The 20,605-nt window shown below is 32.9% G+C and overlaps 3 protein-coding genes across 3 annotated transcripts; 2 read left to right on the forward strand and 1 right to left on the reverse strand.

The window, feature by feature from the left end:
* The first annotated feature begins 103 nt into the window (after window positions 1-103).
* LOC148310955 (NADH dehydrogenase [ubiquinone] 1 alpha subcomplex assembly factor 4) lies at window positions 104-4,090 on the forward strand. The gene is made up of 4 exons (XM_088257448.1): window positions 104-505; window positions 744-835; window positions 2,183-2,399; window positions 3,797-4,090. The coding sequence occupies exons 1-4, from the start codon at window positions 361-363 to the stop codon at window positions 3,895-3,897; spliced, it is 555 nt and encodes a 184-aa protein (XP_088113574.1). The 5' UTR covers window positions 104-360; the 3' UTR covers window positions 3,898-4,090.
* Window positions 4,091-5,473: 1,383 nt separating this feature from the next.
* On the reverse strand, window positions 5,474-12,890 carry LOC148310956 (polycomb protein EED-like). The gene is made up of 7 exons (XM_088257450.1): window positions 12,382-12,890; window positions 10,887-11,023; window positions 9,700-9,868; window positions 8,879-9,178; window positions 7,816-8,055; window positions 7,100-7,252; window positions 5,474-6,567 (listed from the first exon to the last, which is right to left on the reverse strand). Exons 1-7 carry the CDS (start codon window positions 12,421-12,423, stop codon window positions 6,364-6,366), a joined length of 1,245 nt encoding a protein of 414 aa, XP_088113576.1. The 5' UTR covers window positions 12,424-12,890; the 3' UTR covers window positions 5,474-6,363.
* Window positions 12,879-20,023, forward strand: LOC148310957 (alpha-2-macroglobulin receptor-associated protein). Its single transcript, XM_088257449.1, has 7 exons — window positions 12,879-13,225; window positions 13,319-13,534; window positions 14,866-15,076; window positions 15,827-15,985; window positions 16,980-17,077; window positions 18,154-18,243; window positions 18,977-20,023. The coding sequence occupies exons 1-7, from the start codon at window positions 13,034-13,036 to the stop codon at window positions 19,106-19,108; spliced, it is 1,098 nt and encodes a 365-aa protein (XP_088113575.1). The 5' UTR covers window positions 12,879-13,033; the 3' UTR covers window positions 19,109-20,023.
* Window positions 20,024-20,605: the final 582 nt, after the last annotated feature.

The raw sequence follows: 20,605 nt of genomic DNA on the forward strand, positions 1-20,605 counted from the left end.
TGTTCGTAACATTAACGAAACGACTATTTTTAACAGGGAATGTTCATATATTTCAACAGTGTTTTAATTTTTTTTAGTATTCCGAGTAAATCAATGAACATACATTCTTGTAACTAACCTCAAATTCAACTGTCACTTTACGGCTGGAGATATTTTAGATTTCCAATTATCATTTATTTTATGACAACTGTTTTGATAAAAATTAAAAGATACGGAAAAATTTAAGTTGTACTTCGAATGTGTTTGCGTTTTCATACATTCATAAATGATGATTTTTTTTCTAAAACTATTATTTTTTACATAATATCCGTAATCATCTAGAAGACTTGCATTCAGATATCGCTGATTTAAAATTAAATTATGGGTAACATTGCTCATGTGATGCGAAAACCAGTAAGGGATTTCAATCTAGAAAATAGAGCTCATAAGATAATTTCACGAGATAAGCCTATACCCGCGCCTAAATACAAAAGTGATGTATTGGAGTTGAAAAAAATATTGAAGGGTATGTATTTGAGGTTTTACACTTAGTTCTATGGGAGTTTTCAAATATGACCTCTATAATTTTCCCTGGAGATTTTTCCTGGGAGTTTGTAGACTCCATATGCTCCACATAGGGAACGGATATTTTTTAATACTCAAGTAAATCCGCTTCACGAAATTATCCTCAGATACATTTGACCTAATTTTTATTGAATCTTTCTTACGAATTAAATACTATTAAACCTTTTCTACTTTTACAGAAAATCCAAACATTGTAGAAGAGTTATCTAAAAAGAATACCGCATTAGACGGGCGGCTGAGAGATGTTTTCGTATCTTCAATTGATGTTACTGTAAGTCAAGTCATGTGCATTGTAAATGAAAAATTTAATCCGTTAGTCAAGGTACTTTGTTTAAAAAAAATAGCTGTTGAAAGGGGGAAGAGTACTCTCCCTAAACTTCTTTTTTAACCCTTATTGCACCGAATGGTGCAAATTGACACGGTAACACCATCTCAATTTGCAGTAAATAAATGTTTATCTATCAATAACAGTAAATATTCATCTATACGTAACTAACAAGTATATAATATTTTATAATTTTTTTTTTAAAAAGATGAGTATTTATGTTTTTATTATTTACAAAAATACTTCAATTTCATACTATTTCTGTGAGCCTAAGCAGCTCATTATTTGAAATACCTAGGTGTCAAATTGTGGTAGAGTGGTTCGAACCGAGAAACTCTGACTCAATAGTCCGCGACACTAACCACGGTACCACAACCCGACACATCTTCACACCCGATCTTATGAATGTAAGGCTGAACAAGGGATAACTGAAAAGATTAAGAAGAGTTCTTTAAGGTGATATGGACATGTGGAGCGAATGGATAACGAGAGAATGACTAAGAAAATATATGTGGCGAATGTGAGCAAGGGTGGCCGAAAAAGATTTGGCACGATCAGATCAATCAGAACCTAAAATCTGGTGGTGTCAAAAATCTGCGTAATCGGAGGGCATGTATGACTAGATGTATGGATGTGAAGGAAGCGAGGAGTGTATGTCAGGACAGAAGAGTGTGGCGTTCCATCCTCTCTGCCTACCCCTGCGGAGAATCGACGTGATGGTAGTAGTAGTAGTATCTAATAATTATGTTCCCACAACATCCATATTCCCCACTTTAATACAAAATTTATAAGTCACACACTTTCTGCATTCCCAGTACTAATATATATCGCTCACTCCTTTCAACAACGTCATATATCAAAAATCGACAATTTTCAGTTGTGCATGTTTTCGGAATGCCCAGAAAATGTACTATATCCCAGCAAAAGCAGCATATTTAAAACTTATATTTACCCACTACAGGGCAGAAAGTGTTGTTTTTGCATTTTGAAGAAAAGGTATTGTTTAATTATTTTTTTAAATGTACTTAATATTTTTGGAGAAAAAACACTCAGGTTTTACCTGAAAATATCTGTTGCACAGTAAAAAGTTCAATAAGCGGCTTTATATTTATTTTTAATACATTTTATTATATTTTTAAACTTTAAAAACGATCTCCTGAAAAATCAAGTTTTTTTGATATATGACATTGTTGAAAGGAGTGAGCAATATGTGTGGTCTTCTTTTTCTGACATTCCAGATTTAAATTTTATTCTTAAATAAACAATATGTGTATAAATATGATTAATTTCTAGCCAGTAGGCGTTCCAATTTCAAAGCCAATCACACTTGCCTTGAGTAGGAAGCGAGTGAAACATAATGATTATGGAATGGAAGAACCCGAAGTTGTTCCAGATGGTCGTGTAACATTACGACTGGCCTTGGAATTCATCAACGGACATTACCTAGATCCTGAAAAATTTAGTGCACTCTACGTAGCAGCAAAATATAAAATAAATCATGAAATTGCATGTAAGTTCTTGCTTCATCATTCAGCTTTTCCTGTAGCTTGTTGGCTAATCATATAAGATAATTCTGGCCATGAAATGTTGCTCTTTGCGGTCGCAGGTCCTTTAGCATGGAATACCTTCCCCAAAATCTTCAGTCCGTCATGGTGGAGGTTGCGGGTTCGATTCCCAAGAGGGTCCGAATAAATATTTGCGATTTTTCACTGTAATATTTATTTAATATGATCCTGGACTGGTATCTGAAGTGGAAGGCTGATCACCATTCCTTTCTGTATTTAACGATCAAGATAACACTGCTTCTATATGATGCAGTGCCCTATGCACCATTGGATGCCGATAAGGGTTAGAAGAAGAAAAAAAGAAAATCTAACAGATTTCTATCTAATTTCAGTCCAAACTGAAAACCCACCTTTTTAGAAGCTCTTACCCGCTGTTACTGATTTACATCAAGTATTTACACTTAATTGTTAATGTTTATTATGCAGTTTGTAGTATCCAAAAAGCAGAGTTAGATCAACATATTCACCCTCACAACTCACAGACGCGTCCGTATTGGCGATCATGTCTGCACAATCTTCTGCCTCCGTATAAAGAATAATTACCATTATAGTACATAAGAAGACTTTTTTTATCTAGAATTAGATTATAGTTCTTTGTACAGAGCTACCTTATGGTAATAAATTCACGAAAAAGACTAATAAAAAATCACCCATTTATTGTTATTATTAATAAATTATTGTGTAGTTTTCTTTTTTCTTCTTTTTTTAAGCCTCCACTCGTTTATGAGGGGCGTTTGGCTCTTACAAACAAAATACATTGTTTTTAATTAATTTTTTGCTTATATATACCACTATTTAGTAAATAATTAATTTAAATGTATAGATTTTACCACAAAGTGCCTGCCAAATAAAAAAAAGGATATGAGAAGATAGAGAAAAAATAACAATAACAATAATTTTATAAAATAAAACAACTTTGTTTTAACCACTTTTTATTGGTACACTTTATCCAACCGGTTTCGACAAGAACCTTATCATCAGGGTTTATGTACTGAATTCTAAAACATTGAAATACTCAAAGTTAACTATGAGTATTTCAATGTTTTAGAATTTAGTACATAAACCCTGATGATGACAAGGTTCTTGTCGAAACCGGTTGGACAAAGTGTACCAATAAAAAGTGGTTAAAACAAAGTTGTTTTATTTTATAAAGGTTATAAAATGTGCCACAAAGTATTTGCGAAAAACATTCAAGAAATAACAATAATTAACTGAAATGAAGGAAAATATGAAATAAAATACACACCCACACACACTTAACTTTTAACTACTTAACTTTTAAGTGTTGATGAGCATGATTTTTTCATCCTTTTTATTTATATATATTATTTTTTTGTTTCAGGTAATATCCTCAAATATTATAAATCATTTGAGGTATTTATTCCAAAAGGCCAAACCAAAACTAAGTTTGCCAGACCTACTGGATACACAAAAATAGAATAAAATACTAGAATTTAATTTTTAAAAGTAGTGTAATGTTTTGCGTATAAAAGAAAAGTTACGTACAATATTATTTATAAACACCAAAAATGTATTGATTGACTAGGTGCTCAGTAAATAAATGTACCTGTATTTATGCATTGTTATATCTCAAATGTATTAAAATAAATTGAGTACATAGTATGTTCTTTTATTATTAACTTGTTTCTGTTTTAAATACCTTTATACAACTTTTAGCTTACCATATTTTTAATTAATACATTATTTGAACAAAACCTTCCCGGCTCACTTAACTTATTAACTCACTTGGGACGGGAAAGGTATCCCTACCCATTTGGTCGATTGATGCTTAAGGATGGGAAGGGTATTTTTACATTCTACGCCGGCCTTATTTGTATGTCAGAAAAGAAAGAATCACATATTTAATGTTTTTATATGAATATTATGCTTGGTGCATATGGTCTCTTTATTAACCGGATCCACGCGGCTCGCATAACCGTATGTGTTTTTACAAGACATGCCCCATACGCGGCTGACATAAGCGTTTGTGTTTTCACTTTGCTCCAAGTTTCGAACCTCAGTTCAACTTGGAGGGATTTTTTCATGGTGTGGAACTTTGGATAAAATAATACGTCAATCCTCGGCCTTATGACATCTGTTGAAATATCTGACTAATAATTTGTAACATCACAAGGATAAATAAAACAACAGATCCCTGATTTTTCTTGCGGTCGGTAATTAGTCCGCGCCATAATCATGCCCTATATCTGTCTCACTCTCGACGCTACGCATCGCCAGTGGGTAAGAGTGACACACGATGCGTGCTTTGATTTATTTATTATACGATCTAATTTGTTTATATTACGATATATTTCAAGAATAATGTGACACACGTGTATTATAGAGTACCAAAAAGGCACAATGAATCCCATTGAATGTTTTTGTTTAGGAAAATAAATCGTTTCATAACTAAATACATGATAAAAGTAATAATTTAAAAAACGGCGAAATACAGCCGCGCACGAGCGTCTCTTAGGAACAAAGTAAACGCGTTTAAAAGGTTAAAGTCTCAACTATATGTTGATAATTATCAAATCCCGACGCCAGCGGTCCGCAGGCGTAAAAAACACCCATCCGAAATATGTTAATATAGTTCATTAAAAAAATATGATGCACTTATTTCTGTTATTGATATTACAATGCAATGGAAGCTCTATTTTTAGCACGTTTTATGTGAAAATTTTAATTGCGTATGCAGCACATGATAGAAGTGAAACTTAATTTTTAAAAAAGAGAGATTTAGTGTGAGGCGGGGAGAGAGAGAGAGAGAGAGAGAGAGAGCAGCTTAAAAGAAATGCAACAATACGAAATTTCGTAAGTTGTTTGTTTTTTCATGTTTTTAGCTATCAAACTTCAATAAACATCGCTGTTGACTTCAAATTTAATAAATTTAGGCGATTATCTACGAATGTAATTTTTTTCTGGTTTTAAATTGTTAATTTTTATATGTATATTAACTATACAGCACCGGAACGTTCAGATTTTTTGGCGCAATAAGGGGAGGGTTAAAGAAAAACAATTTAGTTTAATATAAAGCTTATTTTAATAGTTAAAAAATCTTAAAACTAGAAGACAGATATATCATGAATATCAGATATGCGAAACCAGCGCACCAAATTTGGCGGCCATGCATTTAATGTTGCGGGCTCATTGGCATGGAATGCTCTTCTTCCAGCAGTCAGAGTATATATATTAAGAGTATGATTAACAGATAACTAAAAATGCAATAATGCTCCGTATGGATGCCATTCCACCAGCATTTAGAAACCATGAGAGTGAGATAGAAGAAAAAAACTAAAACCACATTAATTTGCTTAATCATCTTTATAATTTTCCTTTCCTCAATTTGATCACAGTGAAGCGTCCTCGAGATTGTATGTATTATACAAAAATGGCGCCATATAAATTATCAAAAATAATTATAATTTACAACATTTTTGGATGTGTTCAAATCCCATGGAGAGCTACACGCACCAATGACTCCATTCGTCAGAACTTACTCTTGGATGGCTTGACTCTGGCCAATGTCTGTACACGACGGATTCATCAGTTCTTTGGACCCATTGCACATGGCAATTAGGATAGCCTGGAACGACTGGTAGCCAGGAGAGGAAGATTCCCCATATGATGGACCAATCAAGTTAAGGCGGCAGCAGGCACCTCGATGGTTGGAGCGCTACATGCAGCGCAGTCAAAGGATAACTGGAGAAGAGTCATTGGTTCAACAAGGGTATACCCTCAGTAATGAGGAGTAAGACAGAAGAAGTTGAGGTGTCAAAATGTAACTATTATTAGGATCTGTAGAGAACCCTTATTTCTTGCCCATTTACGATTATTGCAGATGTATTGTTGTAGCTGAGTTTATAATTTAGCCCCACATTTCCTTATCACGTAAAATAAAAATATCTTTCATGAATTCTGTCGATCCCATCGCCAAACAGTCCCGTCGTCGCAGACACAGATGAGCATGTTTCCATCTCTACTGAGCGAGGTCTGCCGGATGGCCGACACACACTTGGGGTGTTGGAGAGTGGACACTCTGGAGAGAGACGGATCGCCATTATCAAGTTCCCAAACTATGGTCTTTCCTACTTGGTTTCCGAGCACCATCGTCTGAAAATAAATAACAAACAACATACTGAGTGTTTTTAATTTTTTGGTAATATGTACATCCAAAATTAAACAATGTTATTGGATTGAATTCTACTTTTATTTACATATATATGATATTATGTGATGAGTTTCGTCTTATTTAGACATTATCAAACACTCTTGAGCAGAGGTGTCAAACTCAAAAGGCACCAAGAACACATAAGGTATTTTGGGTACGTCAGCGGGCCACATCAAAAAACACAAAAATCTAATCTTCATTTTTATATGACTTTAAGTTAATAATTTATTATCAAACAGTAGATCCAACTGAATGATTTTGTAAAAGAATATCATATGTTCCCGTACAAACAAAATAATTTCAATCAAGAATTAAAATAAATTAAAAATAAAACCGCGGGCCGCAAAATAAATACTCGCGGGCCGCCTTATTGATTAGAAAAAAGCATGGATTTCAGTATAAAATAGAATTCATAAAATAATTAAAAAGAACTTAATCGTTCAAAATAAAATACTCTTGAGCAAGCAAAATTACCTTTTGAGCAAAGTCAATAGCAAATCGAATGAACCAGATTTCACACTCTTTGTAGTCAAATCGGTGTATTAACGTAGCCGTATTATCTCCGGGCCTCAATTCCTTGTCTTCCAGCCTTCCTGGTTTCCAGCAGACTATTGCATTCTCACATGACTAAAAATAAAATAAAACAAATAAATACCCATACATAGAATTAAGTAGTAAAAATAAAATGAACTACATGTATATATATGAAAAGCCACAGTGAGAAATTTTGAAGCGCATACAGGTAAACCTCATGTTCCGCCGGTTCGATTCACAATTACTTCTAGTGAATTAGTATTTATTTTAAAGAATTCATTTATTATATCAACAGAATATTTATTTTGTTAACGAATTCAAACTTTACTTGTCAATTGATTTATTCTAAATATGTGTATATAGGCTATGTATTAAATAAATATGTGGATTTTTCTTAGCATTTTTACACGGAACCTAACTTTATATCATTCATTATATTTGTCTTTTGTGACAAAAAAAAATTACCCCAGTGTCTCTCAAAACAACCCTGTCAACAAAAAAATGAGGTTTACCCGTACATTGATTATTTTAACAAAATAAACATTGCAAAAATAATAATCTTTTGGCTGTCTTTCGCTGGGGTGACCAGCTTTTAAACACTCCTTGTGTCCCATATCAACAAAAAAAGTTATTGAATTGATAAGTCAAGTTCTTACTTTAGATAGTATAAGATCCCCCATCCATTTGACACAGTCTACGTAATTCCTGTGAATATCTCTCGTAGAGAAGTCGGGAAAGTGTTCCTTGAGGGAGTTGAAGGGTCGGGAACTTCTGTGCGGATTGAAGTTATAACTCTGTTTGATCGCTTCGTGCATGGACGGCTTGTCTAGTCTCCAAAGCTTGAGGGAGTGATCCATACCGCAGGATATTATTTTCTCACCATTGACATCAAAATCCTTCAAAATGAAAAAAAAATTGTTTGCATATATTTCTACATAGAAATAACAGTTTAGCATCTTTAAAATAACTGTCAAAGATATAAAATAAATGAATTATCAATATACAGTGGAACCTCTAATAATGAGTATAATTCGTTCCAGAATCTTACATTTTTTGTTTTGACTGGCACGGGAATCCCGGCTCACAAGTTAATATCGTGAAAAAGGGACTTGACCTTTCTGTGCGACTCGCTATGCAAAATGTCGCTCATTGACCCTTAATAACTAAACATTCGTCTGGCAGACTACGCAATTAAAAACGCGAAACTTAATCAAAAGTATTTATTAAAAATAGGAACCGGCTACATGGCACTTAAGTTTGGTTTATTATGAATTAATGTAAGAGACATTTTGTTAAATAAATCACTTTTACGCACAGCTACTACATATGTCAATATTGCGCAATCCACAAATGGCATTGTATCTACAAATATAGTTTAGTTATCTAGGGTTAAGGGAGCAACTTTTTGTGAGAGGCACTCATTATGAAAGGTTCCAATGTATAATATACAATTTATAGACTCTCGCGTTAGAAGTGAACTTTTATAGGTTCTATAAATAGTTGATTTTTTGAATAGCTCTTTTTGCAATTATTAATGATTCTATTTTTTCAGGATTAGAAAATGGATATGTGGAATTTAATTGAAGAAAATCTCTCTTAATTAAATGAAATATTTATTTTATTCATCAATCCTCATCAATTCATAGTCTAAAAACGAAATGGCGTATGCTCGTAACTTACATTTAAAAAAAAAATAATTCAATTTAAAAATTGACTTACAGCACTTAAAACTTCATCTCTGTGGCCCTCCACCCCGCCAAATATGGCGATACAAACATCAGTTTGTATGTTGGTCAGTCTGAGGGCGTGGTCTTTACTGGCCGAGAGCAACAAGTTGGGGTCTTTGGGGTGGAATTTGACCTCGTTGATGGCATGGCCGTGTCCTATGAAGTGCTTTATGCAGGCCTGCGCTGCCGGGCTGAAGATGCGGATGACACCACGCGACCCTGCCACGGCTAGCAGAGGGTTGCCGGTATCTTCCTCGTAGCTCCATGCGCAAGTGTAGTAATTTTCATCGGCCTAAGAATTTAAAATAAAAAAAATTAAATTGAAATTGTGTTATTATCTGATCAACCTTTCCTGTACTGATCATCTAAAATCCTTTCACAAATAACCTTTCCGGGAGTACAATAATTGATGCCGGACTTTCTCTGGGGAGTGGGTACTTTTTACACGAAAAAAAATTCATGAAATATATGTATCATGAAGATATAAATTATGTAAAAAATAATAAAAAAATAAAACTAATTATTTTATGACAAAATTAAATATAAATATCCACAGATGTCATTACTATACAAGTTACGTCACGCCAACTGACAGAGGGACTTCGACGTTCATTTACGTGGATAATCCTTTGAGGAAAAGTCGCTCCGACGTTCATTTACGTCCATACTCCCGGAAAGGTTAATATACTGTGAGTCCTGTTTGGGATTTTTGCTCCATCAAGGTTGGCGACACTTCTATGCTGTCAGTTGTCGAATGTCACATTGTGTTATCGGTGTTAGCTGTCTCTCAATTTTCAACGTATCGGTGCTTACCTCGGGATCTGCGTAACATTGGAGCAATTTTAGACCGCCACTGTCCGGACACTCGTATATGCTGACTCTGTTACTGCCAACCACGGCAAATACTGCGGGACCAGAAGTCAGGTGATGAATAAACTGGGCTCCAAACAGCGGTTGTCCATGATCTTCTTTAGCACTACACCTACAAGGTAAAAAAAAATTGAGTTGTTTTCAGAAGCGATTCTTACTTTTTGTTGTTTTCTTTTTAACCCTATCAGGTACCAGACCAAGGTTGTATTGAATAAATATTAGACTGAAAAATCACTAATATTTATTTGACCCACCCCCTGGGAATCGAACCCGGGACCTCCAGTACGGTAGCCAAGCGTGCTGACCATTACACTATGGAAGCGGAGGGCTGATCACTTTCCTTCATATGTTAACGATCAAAATAATACTGTGTTTATATGATGCAGTGCCCTATGCACCATTGGGTGCAGTAACGGTTTGAAGAACTATTGTATAATAATAAAACGTAATAAAATAATAAAAACTTTTTATTTATCAAATGATTTCCTATAAATTTCTGGCAGCTGGCGAGGTAAGTTCAGTTCATCTTAAGGTGGAAACTGACCGGAGCATTTCGTCGTAACATCGCTCGCGGCGAGCGTCACCGAGCATCCGAAACTATGGATGGAGCGCTCGGCTCGCTGCACTGACTGCCTGAATGCTCGCATCGTAACGTAACACGAAATGCTCCGGTCAGTCTCCACCTTAATGTAACACGCGAGCAGGGTTTGGATTGGCACGCTTCGTTACATGAGCCGTCAGCAGACACTGCTCATTCAAAAGCATCGAGTGTTTTTTTTTATTGGGCCCGGTGAGAGGATGTTTCTGCCAGTGTATATTTAATAATATATAAAATAAAACCCTTATCCGCACCCCAATGGTGCATAGGGCACTGCGTAATACAAACACAGTGTTATTTTGATCGTTTACACATGAAGGAAAGGTGATCAGCCCTCCGCTTCAGGTACCAGTCCAGGGTAATATTGAATAAATAGTCCAGTGAAAAAATCACTTATATTTATTTTACCCCCCCTGGGAATCGAACCCGGGACCTCCAGAACGGTAGCCGAGCGTGCTGACCATTACACTACCGAGGCGAACAATTATTTACCGGTGTATATTTACAAACAAAAAAATTATAATAAACTTACGTAAACTTAAATGGTGGCTTTACAACTTTTGGGAGTTTTTTTCTGCCTCTTCTTCCTTTCCTGGCTTTATTAGTGGGTGTTTCACTTCTCGATGTGTTATCTGTGGTCGATGTACTACCAACACTAGAAGTCTCATCCTGAACAAACAAAAAAATCAGTTAAATTACACATAAATAAATCAGAAGCGTATTAAACTATTATTTTCAATTACTTTTTTGACGATGAATAAGTACAAAGTATTGTAATTGTAAATGAAATATGCTGAAATTGTTATATTTTATTTGAAAAGTGGATAAACTTCGAATAAAACATTTTTTTTTAAACTGAAGTTTTTTTAAATACTTTTTATAAAAAAAAAATCCTAGCATTAAGTGGCTAATTTAAGTTTACTTAGTACATACCACCATTTCTTAAAATCTACTGTGACACGTGTTTCATCATTTTCAAACACCGCATTTGAAACATGGTGTTGAAAATGATGCGGAATGCATCGAAACACGTGTCAGAGTGGATTTTAAGAAATAGTGGTATGTACTAAGTAAACTTAAATTAAAAATGAATAGATTTTACCACAAAGTGACGGCCGAATCAATTAATGGAATTATTCTTCCAACACTTATCCACACCCAATGGTGCATAGGGCACTACATCGTATTTTCGCAGTGTTATCTTGATCATCATGACACGAAGGAAAGATGATCACCCCTCCGCTTTAGGTACCAGTCCAAGGTAATAATGAATAAATATTAGAGTGAAAAAATCACGTATATTTATTTGACCCTCCTTGGGAATCGAACCCGGGACCTCCAGTAGAGTAGCTGAGCGTCCTGACCATTACACTAGGGAAGTGGAGTATTGAATTATAATCATAAGGTGTTATCAGTGCTGGATTAACGTATAAGCTAAATAAGCTTAGGCAGCAAAATTGGTAGCCATATTATTATTCTCATTATTTATTTGTGAAGTATCAGTGAAGACAGGATAGTTAAACAAATTTACGAGGCGAATGTGGTTGGTAATAAAAGCAGAGGAAGACCAAGGAAAACCTGGCATGATCAAGTATTTCAAATACTTGAAAGTGGTCAGGAAATATGAATGTGGAAGAGGCGAAGATTGTGTGCAGACAGATTGGTGTGGCGTTCTATTCTCTCTGCCTACCCCTGCGGTTAAGTGGGGTGATGATTATTTAGTGAGTCAGATAGATGAATTATTTTCATATCAATTTCATACTCATCATTCTGGTAATAGATTCGATTGGAGATTTCTTTCTTTGTTACCAATACTCGAATGTTAAACTATACCTAAATATCTATACATTTAATTTAAAATAAAAATTCAGTGCCTGACAAAATTATGTCAACATTCAAACACACAGAACAAGGTGATCTATATGTTCACATGTTTAGCTTATATTTTACTTTGTTTATATATGTAGTTAACCAGCAAATCATTTCAGATAAAAACTATATTTTAATACGGTTAAATCAACACTTACTGCTTCATTATCAGAATATTCCGGATTCGTTTCCGGCAGCATCACAATGTTCACTCGAGGCTCTATTTTTATTATAATAAAGAAAACAGATATAAAAACTTAAAAGACGCCGGTTTTTACGCTTTCGAATATTTGAAGTTACATAAAACAAAACACAATGCTTTTTATATAAACACGCAAAAAACAGAGAACGGGTTTTGTCAATAATATTAAATATATAAACAATTCTTAAATCGCTCGAATTTTGAGACAAGCGCTATTTTTTGACAGTTGAGAAAATATAGTGCGTCTGCGCGCCCAAAAGTTACGAATCATTTAGTGAATTTTTAACTTGAGAATAATATGTATGCAATAATAGTATTTATGGTTGCGAGTTACATATGAATTTTGGAAATCGTTTGCTTGCAATAAATTGTATATAATATACGTATTTACAAAACTGGCAGCTATAATGGCAGCCCTGTTCGGGATTTTCGCTACATCCAGGTTGGCAACACTTATATGCTGTCAGTTGTCAAATGTCGTGTCGTGTTGTCGGTGTTGTCAACTGTCTGTCAATTTTCAATTTTTACGCGAAATAATTTTGCTGTTTTTGTGCTTCCCCCTAGCGCGCCGTTATTTTTTTTATAAAGAACAAAATTGTTTTCTAATCATGGGGAAATTAAATACCTTCTCATTTTGTTTCTTAATATCTCTGTTTATTATGTTATCCTCGACTTTAGCAGAAAACAAATATTCAGCTAAAGCGAATCTCCACTCTCCCGAGATTGAAGTGAATTTTAGGACTCTCCACAAGCCTTTTCGAATGGCTAAATTAAATTTATTATGGGCTAAAGCGCAAATTGTAAGTATATTACGCCAATATTCACGTTACTTTGTTATTTTTTCTTTATTTGTCATCGATATAAATACGTTGGTTTACACTTCCGGTTTTCAGAGGTTAACAGAACCCAAACTCAAATCGTTGTACAGTGATTTAAAGATTCAAGACAAGGAAGAAATCGCTCATAAGAAGTTCAAAGGAGAAGGCGGAGATTTAGATGGACTGAAGGAAGATAATCTTCGTAAAAAGCTCATTGGTATTATGAGTTCTTATGATCTGCTGGAACATTTTGAGGATGTACAGAGTAAAGTCAAACTTCAAGAGCATGAGGTGAGCCTTAAATGAAATCTATTTTACCAATTATTTAATTTTTTACTAATTTTGATGGATGCTTCTCCATAATATCCACATATACCCCGTGTTACGCTGTACTAATTTATAGATTCTCTTTTTTTCCTCACCTTATATTTGGAGTGGAAGAGACATATCGCTCACTCCTTTCAAGAACGTCATAAATCAAAAAACTTGATTTTTCAAGAGAACGTTTTTAAAGTTTAAAAATATAATACAATGTATTAAAAATAAATATCAACCGACTTATTGAACTTTTTACTGTGCAACAGATCTTTTTATATAAAACCTTAAGGTTTTTTCTTCATTTGAAAAATATTTAGTATGTTTTAAAAAATAATTAAACAATATGTTTTCTTCAAAATGCAAAAACAACACTTTCTGCCCTGTAGCGGGTAAATATTAAGTTAAAAATATACAGCTTTTGCTGGGATATAGTACATTTTCTGGGCATCCCGAAAACATGCACATCTGAAAATTGACGATTTTTGATTTATGACTTTCTTGAAAGGAGTGAGCGATATCTCATTTAACCCTTCGATAATCAGGACTTTTGCGGCTACTATGCCAAAAAAAAACCTTAATAAGTATATACATTAATAATTAAAAAGTAAAATGTGTTTGTAAAAAAAAATCTGGAAAATTTTGTTTTTCAATTCCTTGCAATAATGCATCATTTCATAATCAAATTTTTTTTTTTTTTAAAACTTCTCTTTTTCCAAATAAATCATTCTTCAATCAATGGGTTAACTAATATTAAAAATAAAACTCTAAAATCAGAGTTTCTCGGTTCGAACCCACTCAACCACAATTGGATACCCATTTCTAATAATGAGCCGCTTAGGCTCACAGAAATAGTATAAAAATGAAATATTTATGTAAATTAAAAAAAACACCTTTTTTTTTAAATACTTACGTTGCATTATATTGCTGTAATAATATTAAATTATTTCCTTATATTGTGCATGTAAAAGCCTTTCAGGCGTATGTACCAATAATAATAATAATAAAAAACCTTATCCGCACCCCAATGGTGCATAGGGCACTGTGTCTTATTGTTGTCTTAACGCAGTGTTATCTTGATCGTTTACACATGAAGGAAAGGTGATCAGCCCGCTTCAGGTACCAGTCCATGGTAATATTGAATAAATATTACAGTGAAAAAATCACTTATATTTATTTTACCCCCCTTGGGAATCGAACCCGGGACCTCCAGAACGGTAGCCGAGCGTGCTGACCATTACACTACGGAGGCGGACAACAAGTAAATAAATATATTAATATTTAATAATGATTACTCTTCTTTTAAGGCTTTCAATGGTTCGGTGGAGGATCACATTAACAAAAGCTTGTTCAAAGACAAGAAGCTCAACAAACTTTGGGTCAAAGCTGAAATGTCGGGATTCACGAGTGAAGAGTTGCAGGCACTGAAAGAAGAATTTTACCATCACCAGAATAAAATAGATCAATACTACTCTATTCTGGGTGACGTACAGGGAGCCAAGACTGATAATATTGATAGTAAGTTTCCCCGGATAACAAAATAAAGAAGCAATCACCTTTTTTATATAAAAAAATACACATTTAACCCCGGGGGTGTGGCCGTACATAGTCATACAAACAAAATTTTCCTCAAAGGAGGAAGGAATCACAACTCATGCATTCATGCAGAAATTAAAGATTTATATAAAAAAATAGTGCAATAAAACATTAATTGTATAACAAAAGTCATCTTTACTTTTAGTGAAGCTTTTCATTAATAATTCCACTATTGCGCCCTTGAGGTAATATTTTACAAAAATGGCGCTATATAACTTATCCAAATTTATTACAAAGTTCATTAAAAAAATATATACATATATATTTTAACTACATAAAGATCACATAACAAAAGTCTTTTATATGAATCACTGCGTTTAATATCATGAAATATAAACAAAATTTTATGTTTTGAATATTTAAAGCATTAACTTTGTGGATCACTGTAATATATTTTGGAGAAATAAAATACTTTGTTTTTTGATCTACTCACATTTTTATTAAAAACCAACAAGTTTCGGCAACAACCTGTTGCCCTTTTCTGTGTTTGTTTTATGTTTAGTCGTAAAACAAACCTTGAAGATGGCAACAGGTTGTTGCCAAAACTACATAGTTAGTTTCTAATAAAAATGTGAGTGGATCAAAAAGCAAAGTTTTTTATTTGTCTATAATAAAAAAAGTTAAATTTTTAGATACTTGTGAATCTAATTACATGTGTGTATTTTTCAACAGACGCATTGGATAATGAAGATATGGATTCTTCCAATGACATTGACAACCGAGAGGATAACAATATCAACAAAGATTATTTGCACAAAGCTAACCTTCTAAGAGAAAAACACCGAGAACTGAGAGATGGATATGATCAGCTGTATAGATTAGCTGCCAAAGGTAAAAGTCACTAAAGACACAGTTGAACTTCCATAATCCTTATAAATAAATCGCACAGAACATCTGTTTTCAAACAGATATGCTGCTTAATGATCCTGTAAATTTTAAAAAATATATCGGCTGTTATATGAGATCTATACTTCATTGGCATACACCAACTTCCAACTCAGCTGAGTAAACAAATAATATTCATAGCAAAGATCATCTTGGATTTTCTCATCAAGATATTGCGAGTCGTGTGTATCGAGCAAAACAAATCGGCAAACAAATTACATAAATCCAATTCAAAATCAGATAAAACCCCCAATTATTGTCTCTTTAAACAGATTTTTGGTCAGAATTGTTCAACAAATAAAGCATTTATTAGATTGTCTAGAATGACGCTATTACACCGCATAAGGACATTTTCAAAGCTTGGGAGAAGTGTTTGAAAAAACCCTTACATGGTAAAACAGCTACCGCTTTAAATGAATCTCTAATAGCACTCGAAATTTAAATAATATTTATTATAATTTGGTATAACAAACATTTTGTCATGAAGGTCCGGTGTTAATTTCTCAGAGGAGTAAAAATAAATACAAGTGATTTAATATTAGTCTGCCTCCTTAGTGTCATGGTCAGCACGCTCGGCTACCGTTCCGGAGGTCCCGGGTTCGATTCCCAGGGGGTGTCAAATAATGTAAGTTTTTCTTTTTCACTCTAATATTTTTCTGGTGCCTGAAGCGGAGGGCTGATCACCTTTCCTTCACGTTTTGACGATGAAGATAACACTGCGTATATATAATGCAGTGCCCTATGCATCATCGGGGTGCGGATAAGGGTTGAAGAAGATTTAATATCACCCTAGACTGGTACCTAAAGCACAGGACTGATTACCTTGCCTTCACGTAATTAATGAGCATTATAACAATGAATAAATGTAATGCATCACCCTGTACACCTCTGGGTCCGGAAGAGAATTAGAGGAAGTATAAAATTAGTTGAATTTTTTCAGGACCAAATAATAGGGAATTTGTGGAACCCAAAGTGCAAGCGCTTTGGCACGTAGCCATACAAGGAAACTTCACTCCCCAAGAAATGGAATCACTCAGGGTATGTACTATAATTCACAATATTTTGGTTATTTGACTATCATAATTTGTTAAATATTTACTCCGCTCAGAACTAAGTATTATTTTCATTTAAAAAAATTGGGCAATACTAACACGAAATATTATTATTAAAATATTAAGTTCATGGTTGATAAAACTAATGATGTCACAAATTATTACTTTTTCTTGCAATCCATATGTAAATTAAACTAAGTATTATTTTCATTTAAAAAAATTGGGCAATACTAACACGAAATATTATTATTAAAATATTAAGTTCATGGTTGATAAAACTAATGATGTCACAAATTATTACTTTTTCTTGCAATCCAATTGAAAATAAACTAGGTATTATTTTCATTTTAAAAATTGGGCAATACTAACACGAAATATTATTATTAAAATATTAAGTTCATGGTTGATAAAACTAATGATGTCACAAATTATTACTTTTTCTTGCAATCCATATGTAAATTAAACTAAGTATTATTTTCATTTAAAAAAATTGGGCAATACTAACACGAAATATTATTATTAAAATATTAAGTTCATGGTTGATAAAACTAATGATGTCACAAATTATTACTTTTTCTTGCAATCCATATGTAAATTAAACTAAGTATTATTTTCATTTAAAAAAATTGGGCAATACTAACACGAAATATTATTATTAAAATATTAAGTTCATGGTCGATAAAACTAATGATGTCACAAATTATTACTTTTTCTTGCAATCCAAATGTAAATTAAACTAGGTATTATTTTCATTTTAAAAAATTGGGCAATACTAACACGAAATATTATTATTAAAATATTAAGTTCATGGTTGATATAACTAATGATGTCACAAATTATTACTTTTTCTTGCAATCCAAATGTAAATTAAACTAGGTATTATTTTCATAAAAAAAATTGGGCAATACTAACACGAAATATTATTATTAAAATATTAAGTTCATGGTTGATAAAACTAATGATGTCACAAATTATTACTTTTTCTTGCAATCCAAGTTGTTCAATCCCTTGTTATTTTTATCTCCCTTTTTGCTTGACTATTTTTGAATAAATGCTTTTCAGGTGGAATTGAAACATTACGAGGCGAGATTATTAAAATTACGTCACTTGCAAGCAGAGCAGGCATCAAACTCGGACAAATTAAATATGAAGGTTGGTAGTCTCTGAATAATGTTAAATATGAAGATTGGTAGTCACCAAATAGTATTAAAAATATGAAGGTTGGTAGTCACCGAATAATATTAAATATGAAGGTTGGTAGTCACCAAATAATATTAAATATGAAGGTTGGTAGTCTCTGAATAATATGAAATATGAAGGTTGGTAGTCACCGAATAATATTAAATATGAAGGTTGGTAGTCACCAAATAATATTAAATTTGAAGGTTGGTAGTGACTGAATAAAATTGAAATAACCCTATTATCATTACAACTACAACCATCGCAAAGAAGAGAGGATAGAAGGCTACACTACTTTATCTTGACATATGTACATTTCAAGACAGTCACATTCTTGCATTTCTTCATACATATCCTGCAATTACAAAAGTCTTCCTCGACTTCTACCTCTGCTTTAATATTACTTCACTCTAATTTTATTTTAATTTCCAAGTCATAGAAGTATGAGTACAGGTATTCAACCTCGAGTGCCCTAGTCATTACAGCTATTACCAGTAATGTCCTTCACCTTGAGGTCCTTTACATACATTACCTGCACACCATGTATATTCCACTCCTAGACTTAAAATTTAAATTATTCAAATGCATTTCAATTCCTTTTCTTTGGACTTATATTGTATCAAACCTCAAGACATTAATAACGGATAATTTCTATGGTATGTTTTAAATGTATTTATGTGATAAAAACAAATTGTCTTCTCTGCAGATTGCTGAAGCCGGATCAAAAACCGATGGTGAATTGCAAATGCAGGATACCATAAAAAAACACATGCGTAAGGTTGAAAAATTACACTTGGAAATCGAGAACAAGATTCTTGAAAGACATACAGAACTGTAAATGTGAATCTCGTTCCACAGACGTTATAAGCGGTCAAAATAATACACCCACGTATCTCCGGCTCAGAATGGAAAACTCGTAACTTTCTAAGGAAGCCTAATGATTCAGCAATTTTTCATTCTAAGCATGTTGATTTTACTACCTTAGACATTTCGTACCTCTGATTTTAGACATTACAACTCAAAAAGGCAATTCGAGACAAATCATTTTTAATTATCAATTTCAGCTTTTTCAATTCTCTACTAATGTAATTCGGAAGTACTTACTTTGTGATTTTCCATTTTGATACATGAAAACTACTACTGTTGACCTTTATCCGCACCCAACGGTGCATAGGGCACTGCATCAAATTGATGCAATGTTATTTGATCTGATGTCAAAGTGGCCAGTCCTGCACTTTAATGAAAATAATCTTATTACATATTTGTTATTATAACTTTATATAACTAAGTAATAACAAAGTTAATATCTAAGTTAATTTGTGTACTAAATTAAAATCTGTATTAGTTTTCTTAATGTAGAGTTTGTTCAGGTGCTCCAAAGACGGTGTTTACATCACTTCTGGTCATGACAACTTCTCATTGACGTTTTTAGTTATGTGATATTTTTAAGTTGCAATATTTCCATGTCGTTTTAAATATCCAATTTGAATTGTCATGATTTAAAACTAGGGGTATTTTAAAATTAGGTAAGCATACATGTCTATAATATGTAGAGAACAACAAGTGTGAATATTTCTTATTTTAGTAATTGCAAAATATGAAATTGAATTATTGTACCATGTGTAAAAATTAATGTTTATCTTGGAGAATTAAAAACATAGATATAATTTTTTGAATATATCATATCATATTCATAACTTTATCATTGTTTCTGAGCTGATGTGAAATAAATTTATTTAATTTAAAAAAAAAATAGTAATAAAATTTACAATCTGTAAAAATGAAGAATAATTTATTATTTTTTTATCAATAAATGAAATTATTAAATTATTAAAAGAGTTATCCCATTTTCAATTATAATGACAAAGTTGCTGATCTTATGACTAGCAAACTGTAGGCTACTTTTCCATTTTACAACATTTTATAATGCAGAAATAACAAGACTTAGTTTTGTTATACATATCGCTCACTCCTTTCAAGAACGTCATAAATAAAAAAACTTGATTTTTCAGGAGAACGTTTTTAAAGTTTATAAATATAATACACTGTATTAAAAATAAATATCAAGCCACTTATTGAACTTTTTACTTTGCAATAGATCTTTTTAGATATAGCCTGAAGGTTTTTACTCTATTTAAAAAATATTTAGTATATTTCAAAAAATAATTAAACAATACCTGTTCTTCGAAATGCAAAAACAACACTTTCTGCCCTGTAGCGGGTAAATATTATGTTAAAAATATGCCTCTTTTGCTGGAATATAGTACATTTTCTGGGCATTCCGAAAGCATGCACAACTGAAAATTGTCGATTTTTGATTTATGACGTTCTTGAA

This window comes from Brachycentrus maculatus, unplaced genomic scaffold (genome assembly GCF_059751285.1).
Source record: "Brachycentrus maculatus isolate JH-2025_06_01 unplaced genomic scaffold, ASM5975128v1 h1tg000081l, whole genome shotgun sequence".
NCBI lineage: Eukaryota > Metazoa > Arthropoda > Insecta > Trichoptera > Brachycentridae > Brachycentrus > Brachycentrus maculatus.

What these genes read in the sequence shown, in the direction of transcription:
- LOC148310955 (XM_088257448.1), top strand. Translation starts at nt 361, where the DNA reads ATGGGTAACATTGCTCATGTGATGCGAAAACCAGTAAGGGATTTCAAT. An exon ending in TATCTTCAATTGATGTTACT is followed by an intron (nt 836 to 2,182) that starts GTAAGTCAAGTC and finishes ATTAATTTCTAG; the next exon opens with CCAGTAGGCGTTCCAATTTC. An exon ending in AATAAATCATGAAATTGCAT is followed by an intron (nt 2,400 to 3,796) that starts GTAAGTTCTTGC and finishes TTTTTGTTTCAG; the next exon opens with GTAATATCCTCAAATATTAT.
- LOC148310956 (XM_088257450.1), bottom strand. Translation starts at nt 12,423, where the DNA reads ATGCTGCCGGAAACGAATCCGGAATATTCTGATAATGAAGCA. An exon ending in AAGCCACCATTTAAGTTTAC is followed by an intron (nt 9,869 to 10,886) that starts GTAAGTTTATTA and finishes TTTACCTTGTAG; the next exon opens with GTGTAGTGCTAAAGAAGATC. An exon ending in AATGTTACGCAGATCCCGAG is followed by an intron (nt 9,179 to 9,699) that starts GTAAGCACCGAT and finishes TTAAATTCTTAG; the next exon opens with GCCGATGAAAATTACTACAC.
- LOC148310957 (XM_088257449.1), top strand. Translation starts at nt 13,034, where the DNA reads ATGGGGAAATTAAATACCTTCTCATTTTGTTTCTTAATATCTCTGTTT. An exon ending in TATGGGCTAAAGCGCAAATT is followed by an intron (nt 13,226 to 13,318) that starts GTAAGTATATTA and finishes TCCGGTTTTCAG; the next exon opens with AGGTTAACAGAACCCAAACT. An exon ending in CAAGACTGATAATATTGATA is followed by an intron (nt 15,077 to 15,826) that starts GTAAGTTTCCCC and finishes ATTTTTCAACAG; the next exon opens with ACGCATTGGATAATGAAGAT.